Below are 14,076 nucleotides of genomic sequence, written 5' to 3' on the forward strand. Positions count from 1 at the left end.
GACTAAATTTGAAAACCATGCATCTGTATGGTAGGTGAGAAGCCCTGTGGGAAAGGGGAAGAAAAGCTGCATAGACCTGAGGTGGGGACATGCCTGGCTGATTTGAGAAGGAGAGAGTGGCCTGCAGTCCTGTGGGTGGAAGGAGTGCTATAGTGGAGGAGTTTCAGGGAGTGAGTTGATAGAAGGTTGTGGTCAGAAAGTAGGATGTTAGTGTAATTACTAATAAGAACAGAGTCTGGGGATGGGTAGGTAAAGTAGGGTCAAAAGGAAAATCTGCATCTAATCTCTCTCTTTCTGTTTCTACTTTCCCGTGTTGTGACTGTACATTTTAGAACTATTTGTACTTGTATGCACATTAATTGAGAATTCAGTTTTTGTCTTCAGAATCCCCAGTCTTTGACAAATTGGAAGAGCAAACTAACAAGTAGTTACTGTTCATATTTATGTTGTCTCTGGGATTCCTGATTCCATATAAGGTCTGCCATCTACTTGCAACAGAAATACTGTTTGTAGCCCCATGCCCACAGAATTCAAAAACTAATGTAAACAGCTTTTTACTTTACATATTTAGGACCTTTCCTTTTTATTTGCTTGAAATATGTGGGTATTGGATTCCATTTTTTTTTATTGTACCATGATGTAATACCTCCTATAAGAGTATTCTTTGAATATTTTAGTATTATAGAATGCATCTGTGGTTTCTGGAGGTTTGGACAGCTTAGTAAATTTACTCCTAGGAAAAGTTGTATTTATGTAGATATGAAATTTGTAGAGTGTAGCTGAGGATTGCAGATTCTACCATCTGCTGTCTTCAGAAAGTATTTTGTGATCGCTCCCAAAAGTCGAGGCCAAATTTCTGAACACTTTACTTTTACCAAATGTATTTGCTGAATAATGGGTTTGGTTCTTCTTGGAACTTGCAAGTTACCTCATGGAATGGAAAAAGAAGGTTTCACCAACAATTGGAACATACACTCTACTCTGTAACTATATTCAGCCAAACCATCTTCAGATGTTTGTACATGATGTGCTAATCATGTGCCCATTCTGTTATGGAGTGGTTTTGGTTAGTAATATTAGCCTGTCCTTTGCCTGAGCAAGGCAGATATTTTACTTTTCATTGAAGGCCTAAATTATTGGGTTAAAAAAATGTTAATCTGATATATATGATTGCTAGTTGTTTCTTTTAGATAGCTAGATCCTTATATTTTGTTAGGTTTTTAAGTCTTATTAGCATTTTTAAAAAAATTTTAGTACTTGCTATAATTACATAAGGATTATTTTATTAAAGTTTTCATTTATTAGTGTTTTATTTCAGTTTTCATTGCATATTGGCTTTTATGAAGTCTTCTAAAGCATTTAAAAGATTTGAATATAGATTTCAGGAAACTTTCATGTAAAAAAAAACTATTGATACCGTGTTATAAAAAGTTTTAAAAATCCATTAAATTAGTCAAGAATCTTTGTAATGGCCTATCTAAAATGTTTGTATCTTCTTAGTATTCTGTGTTCAGTAATTACAGAATAATACTTGCCATTTTTATCAAGGAAATTCTGCACTTCTTTCCTTACCTCACTATTTGTTACCCTTTATTTGATGGTTTCTAATGGTCCGTTGTTTTGTTTAGAAAACAGCAAAGCTCGAAGTAATGATTTTGCTGAAAAAAATGGACTTCAGAAATATGAATATGTCTTACATCCCAGAACTACCGGCTTTACTTTTGTGGTAGAGCGTCTAAGAGAAGGTAAGCACTCATCTCTTTTTTTTTTAATAAAGTGGCAAAATTGCTAAACTTTATATGCTTTATATATAGGTCTTTACATTGTATAATGTTGACATCTGTGACACATAGTTAACTTCACCTGGTAATTGCTACACTGTCATAGAACTGCCTGTGCCTAATATGGAAAGTCTTTAACTATTATATAAGTAAAATTACAAAGTTCTTACTTCTTTCCCTTTGTTCCTTTAGTGTCTAATGTGCTTTAAGATATGAACCATAGCCTGTTCAGTTGAAGCTTTTCAACAACTAAGCACTCATGATTTTAAAGAAATTTATACACACACTGCCAGTCCAAAATCACATGGAAATGGTACATCAAGAGTGTTGTCCCTGTTAGTTTGGCTTGTTTTTAAATTGTGTGTTTACACACATGTGGCATGGACACGTGAGCTTGGGATCACATTATCTGTGAATAGGGAGCCCATCAATCCATTGAAGGTCATGAAGGATATAATTCATCATCCCTGTGGAATAGGCAAAATGGTACCAAGACCCTACGCTGGTGATACTTCTTTCCTTCCTTTCTCTGTCTCTTTTCCCTCTTTTCCTATGTGGTATCATTTACTGTAGCGTCTAATTTGGACTCATTCTTTTTGGTCACCAATATGGTTTCTATATTTAATGCTTTAAAAAAAAAATTCTGACATCATGTAACACATTCATCTACTAGATGGCTCTGTTAACAGTGTTTGACTTTGGAGCACATCTTTTTGCCAAAAAAGATCTTCCTAAATGTAGGCAGGATACATTAATAATAATGAGAAATTATTTTATAATGGGTAAGAATATATTCATAAAGCCCTCTTCTGAAACCTTGGAAATGTTTTAAAAGCAAACTGATTCATAACTTTGCTACACACTTAGGAAATGTGTATTGCTTAGTCATTACTCAAAGCACTAACTAATAACCACAATCAGTAATTTTTCCTGTCAGAACTAGTTCTAATCCTCACCCTTACCCACCCAGCATATATTAGTAAAAAGAGAGAGACAGACAGATACAGATGATCCCTTTTGCTTCAGCTAGAAAACAAGATGGCAATTTAGATGACTCCATTTATTTCAGCTAGAAATGCAAAAAGAAATATTGATTATTGTTAAAATAGTAATTGTAGCTAACATTATTTTAGCATTTAATAAATACCAGGCATTATGGTAGGTGTTTTTTACGTCTAAATTCAATTAATTCTCATAACAACCCTACATTATAGTTGTCACTTGTAATACAAAACCAAAGCAGAAACTGAGGTGAAGTATCTCATCAAAGTTATTAGAATATAGATCTAATAATGTAAAGCAAGAAAAGTTACCAAGATAGAGAATACTTGGAAAGCATACTTATCTTAAATATAGCACCAGTTAGGTAAAATCACACAAATATGTTGTTTTGATAATAATAATTGCAGCAAGTTTACCTTTAGTACCTTGATTGCCACCATTTGTGTACTTGCTTTATAATCCTGCTAGATCATAACCTTCTGTGGAAGGTCCTATACATAAGGGACTCAGTCAATATTATTTGTATGTAATAATTAAAAAATTTTATCTGAAAAGTAAGACAATATAATATTCTAGCATGCTCTTTGCAGAGCATTTTGTATATACTGATAGGCATCTGTTATGGGTGATTTATTTCATGTGTACCTAATCACAGAGTCTTTCAGTATGTGATTGTGTAATTTTTTTCTCACTGCTGGAATAAACCAAACTCAAAAGTAAGATGCTGACTTAGAGGAAAGGGTTCATCTGAAGAAGATTTTTTTTTTTCTGCTTGTATAACAAATTTATAATGTAGTTGTCATAACACCAAAAATTATTTACATTTGTCATCATCTCTGGTGCTTTATCATGTTTAACAATAATATCTTAAGTGTTTTATTTCAAATAAGTAATCATTTGGCTCACTCTATTTGATTTTGTTGTACATTTTGTAAGCCAATTACTGAGTTGTAATCATGCAATAATTACTTTCACCATTGGGCGGCACAAGTGTGTGCATTTGAAACAACATGAAATTAGGCTAGAGTAGCTATGAGTGTGGGACATTTGTTTCATAGTATGTCTTATTTGAGATAACTTTGTCTTTAAGATATTACAGCATTCATGGGTAGATAAGAATTATATTATTTTTAGATGCTCCCATGTGTATCACATGGTATAGTTAAATGCTATATTTTGTGTATAGTACATAGATATTATGCCAAATAATTATAAGAGTATTTAATAAAGAGAGATTGTGTACTACTGAAATGTTCAGGTAAGGCTTCTGAAAGAAGCTGAATTTCCCTTGGACATTAGAGAGTACATGTGATTTGGACAGGCTGAGAAAACAAGGATGGCTAAGAAAGAGTACAAGAAAGGGCACAGACTCAGGACCTGTATGGACCTGAGCAGTCACCTAGGAAGAAAATCAACCCAATAGAGCTAAAGACCAGTTGTAAAGCAAGAGACAATATTTTAAGAAGGTTGTTTGGAGTCATTAATATAAAAAAATTTAATACCCCATACAGTCACAACTTTAGTTTGTGTGTTTCCAGATGAAATCATTTTGTTCTACAATTGTTCTCATTTGCACTGAGAAAACTGAAAGCAAGAGCAGTAGACCAGTCGTAGATAGCCAGTGTTCATCAGCATTGTCATATCATTTTAACTTCTTGGACTTTTTGCTTAGTTCACAGCTATCTGCTGACAATCCAGTCTGTTTATTGTCTGTAGTGACTTTGTCTAGGAGGCCAGCAGAGGCCATCACTGTGTGGCTCACATTTCATTTGTTTCAATCTGTGAGCCTGTCTCCGGACTGCAAGTCAGTTACCCTTCCTAATAGCCAGCCTGTGGTAGAGGACAAGGAAGAAAGGCAGACTGACAAACTACTGAAATATGGGGTGCCTTGTATACCATGTACTCTGACCTTTTCATGTGGCTTTTTATTGCTAGAAACCATTTATGAAATACAAGAACTTTCCCTTATATTTAAAAAAAATGTTATTGTACAATAGACCTTTGACATTTGCTAGGATATTTTCTGAGACCTTTTCCAGTTCCTGAAATTTGCAAATATCTTTGTAGATTAGCAGTTGACTTTCTTTTGAGGTCATTGTACAAGGAAAAAAACTTCTGTCTATTGATGGTGATAAATAAAGTACAACAAAATACTGACTAGTTGGTAAGTACATAGGTCACTCAAGTGACTTGGAGATACATACATGAAGCAGAAATTATTCAAATTTGCTCAGCAGAATTATATATAACCACATGTTAGAAATCTTTGGGGTCTCTCCATGTCATGTCTTCAGGTGCTATACTTTAGCTTGAGTGGCAATTCTTTTGTTTTCTCTTTTCATTTTATCCTCCCCCACCTCTAGTAGCAAAAAATCTGAGCTGCTCATTTAGGACAGATCTTTTCACTGTATTTAATGAAAAGAAGCATGACCACCTTTAAAAAAAAAATACCATCTAACCTTTATCAAGTACCTACCATGTACTAAGGATTGAATCATACCCATGTTTTTTACCTTGCCCATGCAGTAGAATCAACCATGGAGGCTTGCAAAAATATCCAGGCTCAGACCTGCTGAATCACCCTGAGTGTAGCATCCTAAGCTCATAACTATTCTCTGCTCACCAGCCACTCTCATCCATATCACTTAATTCTCCCAACCAAGCTAGGCAGTAGCTTGCCCTATGCTACACCTGATCAAACTAGCTCCCTTTAGCAGCTTGCCCTGGGCCTTATAGCTACTGAATAAGGGTACCATAAATTAAAGTCAGGTCTGTTTGATGCTAAGGTCCATGTTCTTTGAACTGTAATTAATAAGTTTATAGTTTTTCTGTTCCAAATATTATAAAAACATCTTCTTTGTAGGTTTTTCCCTCCTTTTCCAAAATTTCTCTGTGATCTCCTTGGCTGTATGTGAGTTTTGTTTAAGTGGAAAAATACATAAAGGATTTCCTTTATTGTAACCTTTAGTTTTTCTGATTCCTACATTTACCAATTACTTATCCATTTCCCTCATCCTTAGAGAACACTTGGAAAACACACTTATCTTCAAATATAATACCAATTATGCAACATTATGCAAATAGGTTGTTTCTATAATAGCAATTGTGGAATGTTTAAGTACCCTGACTTTTCTTGTTCTTGACTTGCTTTATATTTCTACTAGAGTATAAACAACAACAAAAATGACAACATTGTCTTTCAAGTTATGGTTTCCCCCTTTTTTTTTCTTTTAGTCATTAAGTCTAAAAACTAGCTTTTGTGATTTGATTTTCTGAACACTGACTCACTTTCTGTGAAAAAGAGATAGTATTATTTTTATTATAAAAACTGTTTTTTAAAAAGGCATATATGTGGTACTCTATCACATTACTGTTTAACTAGGCTCTGTTCAAAGTTAAAATTAAAATTCCAATTGTCTACTCTTATAAATAATACCAAAGTATGCAAAAATCTGAATGTTTTCTTAGGATGAATTTCCAAGTAAAGTTACTGAGTTAAAAAATATTTATTTTCTTACTTTGAGTTGGGCATGGTGGCCCATAGTGGCCAACTCAGGAGGCAAGAGGATGGCAAGTTTGAGGCTAACTCAACAACTTAGGGAACACTCTGTTGCAAAATAAAAAATACCAAAAGGACTGGGGCTATAGCTCAGTGGTGAATGCCCCTGGGTTTAATCCTCAGTACCACCAACCAAAAAAAGTAAAAAAACAAAAAAATATTATTTTTATTTTATTATTTTTTTCAACCTCCAAATTCTATCATGATTGCTTTAGAGCCATCTCTTGTAGACATCCCACTTTCCTATACTCCCTTCCTGGCCCCAAGCCTTCCTGTCTAATTGGTCTCTGGTTTCTTCTTTACTAATCCATTTTAGACACTGATAACAGCCAGCCTTCATAAAATACCATTCCAATATAATTATGTATACATTTGTTTAGAAATTGTTCTTGAATTCATATTTCCTTAAGAATTGTAGGGTTTAGAAAAGTTATAATGCTGTGTCCTAAGAAATGAAACTGGAAAGTATTTTGAGGACATGAAAAAAGAGAGCCTATCTTTACCTGAAGAGGTGACGCTTAAAAGGTGGCATATGAGCTGAAACTTTAAGAATAGGGAGGTACTTAAGATATTTAAATATTTGTGTCCTTCCATGTTCATTCATCACAACTTTAAACATTGTTTCAATCTGCTTTTTAAATTTTACCACTCAGAATGCTCTTTCATGCAGTGTGAACCAATCTATTTGAATTAACTGACCATTTCTGACTGTGCCTTACTTATGCTTTTTACATTTGCCTCAGGTTATGTCTGTCCAGATTAAAACCTGGGGTGCTTTGCTTTCTTCTTTGCCCTCCAAATATAAGGATCTTCTAAAAGTTCATTCCCCGTTTTCCTTTTCCTCTCTAATAGGACTCAGCAAGTAGACCTTTATTAATAACTGTGTTACTACATTTTACTTCACCTTCCAAAAGGACAGCAAAGGCCATCTCACCTATATCTTTAAGGGCAAATATTTTATTTCAAAATCTAATGAACACTTTTTCTCTTTTATTTTCTTTACCCTCTTAGCAGCATTTGGCATTGTTGATTCTTCTTGGTAAATGCTCTTCCCTTTGGCTCTTCATACTTTCTCCTACTTCTCTGGTCTCAGATTCCTTTGCAGGTTCTTTTTATCCATTTCTTCATTGAATGTCTCTGTTTGTCATAAGGTTATCCAGGTTTCTTTGTTCTCATTCTACACATTCTGCTTAGGCCCTGTGCTCATGACCCCTAACTCTAAAACCTATATCCAAAAGTCCCTTTTTAGGTCAAAGCCATTATGTACCCTTTGCTACTTGGAGGTTCTGCAGACACTTCACTTCAATACGTCTAAAATTGAACTTGTCATTTTCTTTGAGACAATATTTCTACCTGTATGTCATATGTCATGGTGCTGATGATAATAATTGCTAACCCTCAGTACTTATATGGTTCATATGAATTCAGTCATTAATTCTGGGAGGAGGTATTACTATCATCTCCACTGTGTGCATGAGGAAACTGAGGGGCAAAGAAGTTGAATAACTAGTCCAGGTTTTCCCAGCTAAGTGACAGAGCTGTGAGTTCGGCTGTAGAGTCATTGTCTCAACCACTATGGTTCATGACTCAGTTGCTTAAGCCAGAAACCTGGAATTCATTTTTGGCTCACCTCTCTCTGCCCTTCTCCCATGCAGTGAAATCCCAAACAAGGCCTTTTGATTTTACTTCTTAGATATTTCTGAAATTAATCTTTTCTATTTTACTGGCATCTTAATCCAGGCATCTGTCTTATCTCCTATCAATCATCATTATTGCTGCTCAGCTGATTTGCTAGGTCTGGACTTGCCTTACCCAATCCTGGGTTTCACAGTGCTCCAAGGTTAAAAATCTACTTTCTTTAAAGTGGTTTACCAGCTCTCTCTGACCTGGTGCTTGCTTACCTCTCTGGCCATATCTCCCAACTGCATGATCTATTCTATCCTTATTGAACTGTTTTCCTTTCCCAGGGTGACCCTACTCTGAACTTTCTTCACTGTAGCCTTACTCCTCCTACTCAGTCTGTGGATTTCACCTGATGTAACAACCTTTGGGAAGCCTTCCCAACCATCTGTGGCTTGATTTGGGTCCCTTGCTTTATGTTCCCTGTATAAATGCTTTCCTATTATATCTGCTGTATATATATATATTTTTTTCTACTGTGTTATCACTTGTGTAGTCGTCTATGTTGTCCATTAACTGTGTTTCCTGACCATAAGAATCAAGTCTATTTTGTTGACTGTTTTTTGTTTTATTTTTTTCAATCTTCACTCTTCAGCACAGGGTCTAGTATATCCTGGCACATTCATACCAAACTGGTGCCTTGCACATAATAAATACTTTGCTTAAACCAGATTCTGGTCTAAACCTGGTCCTGACCTTTTGGTCTTGTTTTTTGTTGTGATACCATATCCCCCTTTTTTGCTAGGCTGGGTTTGCTTTGTGGGACTTTCTTTTTTCATGCTGTTCCTTCTAAACTGTCACTAGTATAATATGTCTACTTCCTATTAGTCTTTCAAACAGTCCAAGCCTTTACTGCTTCAGTGTCCTGATCTCTGTTATTGGAGTTCCTTCCTGTTCTCATCATACTTTTGCATTTGTCTTAATCACTTTTTTCATGTTCTTGTAACCATTGTTATTTCCCTCTCTTTAGTTAGCTTCTTCAAGATATCATATCTTATTTAATTTTTATATCTGAGTCCCTAATGTGACAAGATTGTCATAGGCACTTATTAAACTTACAATTTTTGTGCAAATTTTCATGGATGATCATTTCAGGGTATCTCAAACATACATGTAATTAGCAGTGTCCCTACCCACTTCATTCCAGAAATCAGATATTTGGCAGATGTTAATTTCTGTGCAGCTTCTTGATTGCAACAGAAATGAGATTTATGGCAGTACCAGAGGACCACCTGAGGCAGATGCAGACAGTCACTGCTATCTTAAGATACTCCTCTTTTTTAACTGCTGAGAGATAAAAAGGGTGAATTCTTTTTCCTTTTTAGATTTTGTATACTATTAGAAGAAAAATACATAAACATTTATAATTTAATAAGGTCTTGGCATTTGATCATATAGAAACAAATATATAAATGTGGTTCTAAATGACTATTTCCATGGTTTAGTATTTCTACCCAGTGAGTTTCAGATTTTGAGATGATACTCTGTATCACTTTACTTCAGCATGAGAAAAATTCTGTCCTGGGGGTCTTGTACTATTTTTCTAATGCCAGCCAGCCATAATAAATGCCCACCATTGTAAAAGATATGTCTGGATTACAATGACTGAATGTCTTATGGCACTATTAATAAAAAACTTCCCCAAATATTATGTTCTGTTATTAGATGATTATTTTTATAGATGAGGGAAAATTACACACTTACTGAATTTTACTCATTAAAGTTTGTCCTATACCTAAATGTTGGTGTTCTGTTTTAATGTTCACATTATTTTCTTAAAGTAGCACCCTGAAAAATGCCTATAACTGTGACATTTACAAAATATATTTATTTTAATGTTCAGAATTATGGAAGAAGCTTCTGTAAGTAAAATTTCTAGAATTGCCTTTGAGTGATGACTTCTGCAGACTGTTCTCTGACCATAAAGAATATTGTTACATACACTCAAATGTTCACTCAGTTTCCCTCTGAAAGCAAAATTGAGAAATAAGAAACAGTAGCAGAGGATTCCAGTGGCTAGGCTGTCACAGTGGTGGCAACTGTGTGGCAGATGCATACTAAGTATTTGTCTTTGGAAAATTGTTTGAAATAAAATACATAAGAGGTTTTCAGCTGAGTACACAAAATGTATGTAACAATATAATTTAGCTTCCTGTTAATATGAAAGTCGAATTCTCAGTAAAGGTGAGATTTTGGCCTGACTGTAAATCCTGTGGACTCTTGAATCCAGAAATTCATCTTAACAGGACCATATGCCTGCCTTTTGGTTTTGTATAGTGTATAATTTCATTATGAACATGTCATATTTCTTTTTTGGGTTTGTCCAAAAAAGATTTACCTTCTTTCTCCTTTATTCTGGACATGTTTTACTATTTATAAAGATTGCATCTTTTCTCTTTGCACTTTTTAGATTTTTCTTCTTCCTTATTCAAAATATTCTTTCTTCATTTTTTTCTAGTTATTTTGAGTACTGAAAAGTAATATTAAAACAATACTAAATCTTGCTGCTGTGTGTGTATGTGTGCATGTGTGTATATAAACCAAGTTCATCGCATTCACTTTTAAAAAAATAAATTCTGATCAAAAAAACAGTCCCACAAAGGTGGGTGCAGTGGTACATGCCTGTAATCCCAGTGGTTCAAGAGCCTGAGGCAGTAGGATCTCAAGTTCAAAGCCAGCCTTTGCTGTTGAATGAGAGAGGCCCTAACCAACTCAAGGAGACCTTCTCTCTAAATAAAATAGGAAAAGGGCTGTTGATTGGCTCAGCGGTTGAGTGCCCCTGGGTTCAATCTCCAGTACCAAAAAACAAAACAAAAAGCCCCAAAACAGTCCCACAAAAACATGAAAGTAAATACAGAAATTGCTTACTTATTAATGTTGAAAATTATCTGCTTATAACATTATTTTCTCTCTTCAATTCTGATTAGATTATTTTTATATGTTATACAAGATTATTTTACTTATATATTACTATAAGATGTAAAAAGGTGTGTGTGTGTGAGAGAGAGAGTGTGTGTGTGTAGGTCACATAGCTTCCAATGCCTACTATCTGACCGAGAAAGCACTCAAACTGGCTTTGTCATAGAATCTGGGCTGAGTACACTGCTCTTGGTGCAATTATCAAAAACTGGCTCTTCCATGTTACATATAATGTGAAGTGTTGAAAGAATATAAGTATCCTATTCATCTGCCTTCACCTAATGAAGTGTGGGAGAGGAAAGCCACACACAGGATTCCATCTGACCATGTGCAGTCAATTCCATGGATTTTCTAGTTTGGTAACTACTGACTCTGAGAATCTGTCAGTAAGTGCATATGCACAAAATACAGAATGTATTGTGTTTTATTTTGCAATAATTAATAACTTAGTCAAAAAATTTATTATGGTTCACTCATCTCTTTAAATGGGGAATAGTTATTGAGAGGGAATTTAAAAATAATAAAACCACTAATACATAATTGCTTCTCTTTTTTTAATTGTTGGTCATTCAAAACATTACATAGTTCTTAATACATCATATTTCAAAGTTTGATTCAAGTGGGTTATGAACTCCCAATTTTACCCCGTATACAGATTGCTGTATCACATCAGTTACCCTTCCATTGATTGACAAATTGCCTTTCTAGTGTCTGATGTATTCTGCTGTCTGTCCTATTCTCTACTATCCCCCCTCCCCTCCCCTCCCTTTTTCTCTCTCTACCCCTTCTACTGTAAATCATTTCTTCCATTTGTATTATCTTGTCTTACCCCTCCTTTCCTCTTATATGTCATTTTCTATAACCCTGAGGATCGCCTTCCATTTCCATGCAGTTTCCCTTCTCACTTCCTTTCCCTCCCACCTCTCAACCCTGTTAATGTAAATCTTCATCTCAAGCTCTTCGTCCCTACCCTGTCCTTGTTTCCTCCCCTTATATCAAAGGAGTCATTTGGTATTTGTTTTTTAAAGATTGGCTAGCTTCACTTAGCATAATCTGCTCTAATGCCATCCATTTCCCTCCAAATTCTATGATTTTGTCATTTTTTAATGCAGAATAATATTCCATAGTATATAAATGCCACATTTTTTTTATCCATTCATCTATTGAAGGGCATCTAGGCTGATTCCACAATCTTGCTATCGTGAATTGTGCTGCTATAAACATCGATGTAGCAGTGTCCCTGTAGCATGCTCTTATTAGGTCTTTGGGGAATAGACCTAGAAGGGGAATAGCTGGGTCAAATGGTGGTTCCATTCCCAGCTTTCCAAGAAATCTCCATACTGCTTTCCAAATTGGCTGCACCAATTTGCAGTCCCACCAGCAATGAACAAGAGTGCCCTTTTCCCCGCATCCTCTCCAGCACTTATTGTTGTTTGACTTCCTAATGGCTGCCAATCTTACTGGACTGAGATGGTATCTTAGGGTGGTTTTGATTTGCATTTCTCTGACTGCTAGCGATGGTGAGCATTTTTTCATGTACTTATTGATTGATTGTATGTCCTCCTCTGAGAAGTGTCTGTTCAGGTCCTTTGCCCATTTATTGATTGGGTTATTTGTTATCTTATTGTCTAATTTTTTGAGTTCTTTATATATTCTGGTTATTAGGGCTCTATCTGAAGTGTGTGGGGTAAAGATTTGTTCCCAGGATGTAGGCTCCCTGTTTATCTCTCTTATTGTTTCTTTTGCTGAGAAAAAACTTTTTAGTTTGAGTAAGTCCCATTTGTTGATTCTAGTTGTTAACTCTTGCGCTATGGGTGTCCTATTGAGGAATTTGGAGCCCGATCCCACAGTATGTAGATCATAGCCAACTTTTTCTTCTATCAGATGCAGTGTCTCTGATTTAATATCAAGCTCCTTGATCCATTTTGAGTTAACTTTTGTGTATGGCGAGAGATAGGGATTCAGATTCATTTTGATGCAGATGAATTTCCAGTTTTCCCAGCACCATTTGTTGAAGATGCTATCCTTCCTCCATTGCATGCTTTTAGCCCCTTTATCAAATATAAGATAGTTGTAGTTTTGTGGATTGGTTACTGTGTCCTCTATTCTGTACCATTGGTCCACCCGCCTGTTTTGGTACCAGTACCATGCTGTTTTTGTAACTATTGCTCTGCAGTATAGTTTGAAGTCTGGTATCGCTATACCGCCTGATTCACACTTCCTGCTTAGTATTGTTTTTGCTATTCTGGGTCTTTTATTATTCCATATGAATTTCATGATTTTTTTATCTATTTCTACAAGAAATGCTGTTGGGATTTTGATTGGCATTGCATTGAACTTATAGAGAACTTTTGGTAATATCGCCATTTTGATGATGTTAGTTCTGCCTATCCATGAGCAGGGTATATTTTTCCATCTTCTAAGGTCTTCTTCTATATCTTTCTTTAGGGTTCTGTAATTTTCATTGTATAAATTTTTCACCTCTTTTGTTAGGTTGATTCCCAAGTATTTTATTTTTGGGGGGGGATATTGTGAATGGAGTAGTTGTCCTCATTTCCGTTTCAGAGGGTTTGTCGCTGGTATACAGGAATGCCTTTGATTTATGCGTGTTGATCTTATATCCTGCCACTTTGCTGAATTCATTTATTAGCTCTAATAGCTTCTTTGTAGACCCTTTTGGGTCTGCTAGGTATAGAATCATATCATCTGCAAATAGTGATAATTTAAGTTCTTCTTTTCCTATTTTTATGCCTTTAATTTCTTTCGTCTGTCTAATTGCTCTGGCCAGTGTTTCGAGGACTATGTTGAACAGAAGTGGTGAGAGAGGGCATCCCTGTCTTGTACCAGATCTTAGAGGGAATGCCTTCAATTTTTCTCCATTCAGAATGATGCTGGCCTGTGGCTTATCATAGATTGCTTTTACAATGTTGAGGTATGATCCTGTTATCCCTAATTTTTCTAGAGTTTTGAACATAAAGGGATGCTGTACTTTGTCGAATGCTTTTTCTGCATCTATCGAGATGATCATATGGTTCTTATTTTTAAGTCTATTGATGTGGTGAATAACATTTATTGATTTCCGTATATTGAACCAGCCTTGCATCCCATGGATGAATCCTACTTGATCATGGTGTA

At 35.3% G+C, this 14,076-nt stretch overlaps 1 protein-coding gene across 7 annotated transcripts in view; it reads left to right on the forward strand.

The window, feature by feature from the left end:
- Lclat1 (lysocardiolipin acyltransferase 1) overlaps positions 1–14,076 on the forward strand; it is a 195,961-nt gene that overhangs the window by 120,565 nt on the left and 61,320 nt on the right. For all 7 annotated transcript variants that reach the window (XR_013342297.1, XM_026408752.2, XM_026408834.2 and 4 more), the window contains one exon: positions 1,629–1,745. Coding sequence is in view for 6 of the 7 variants with exons in the window: in XM_026408752.2 (XP_026264537.1) it covers positions 1,629–1,745 (117 nt within the window). In the remaining variant the exon portion in view is untranslated. The remainder of the gene's footprint in view (positions 1–1,628; positions 1,746–14,076) is intronic.

This window comes from Urocitellus parryii, chromosome 12, assembly GCF_045843805.1.
Source record: "Urocitellus parryii isolate mUroPar1 chromosome 12, mUroPar1.hap1, whole genome shotgun sequence".
NCBI lineage: Eukaryota > Metazoa > Chordata > Mammalia > Rodentia > Sciuridae > Urocitellus > Urocitellus parryii.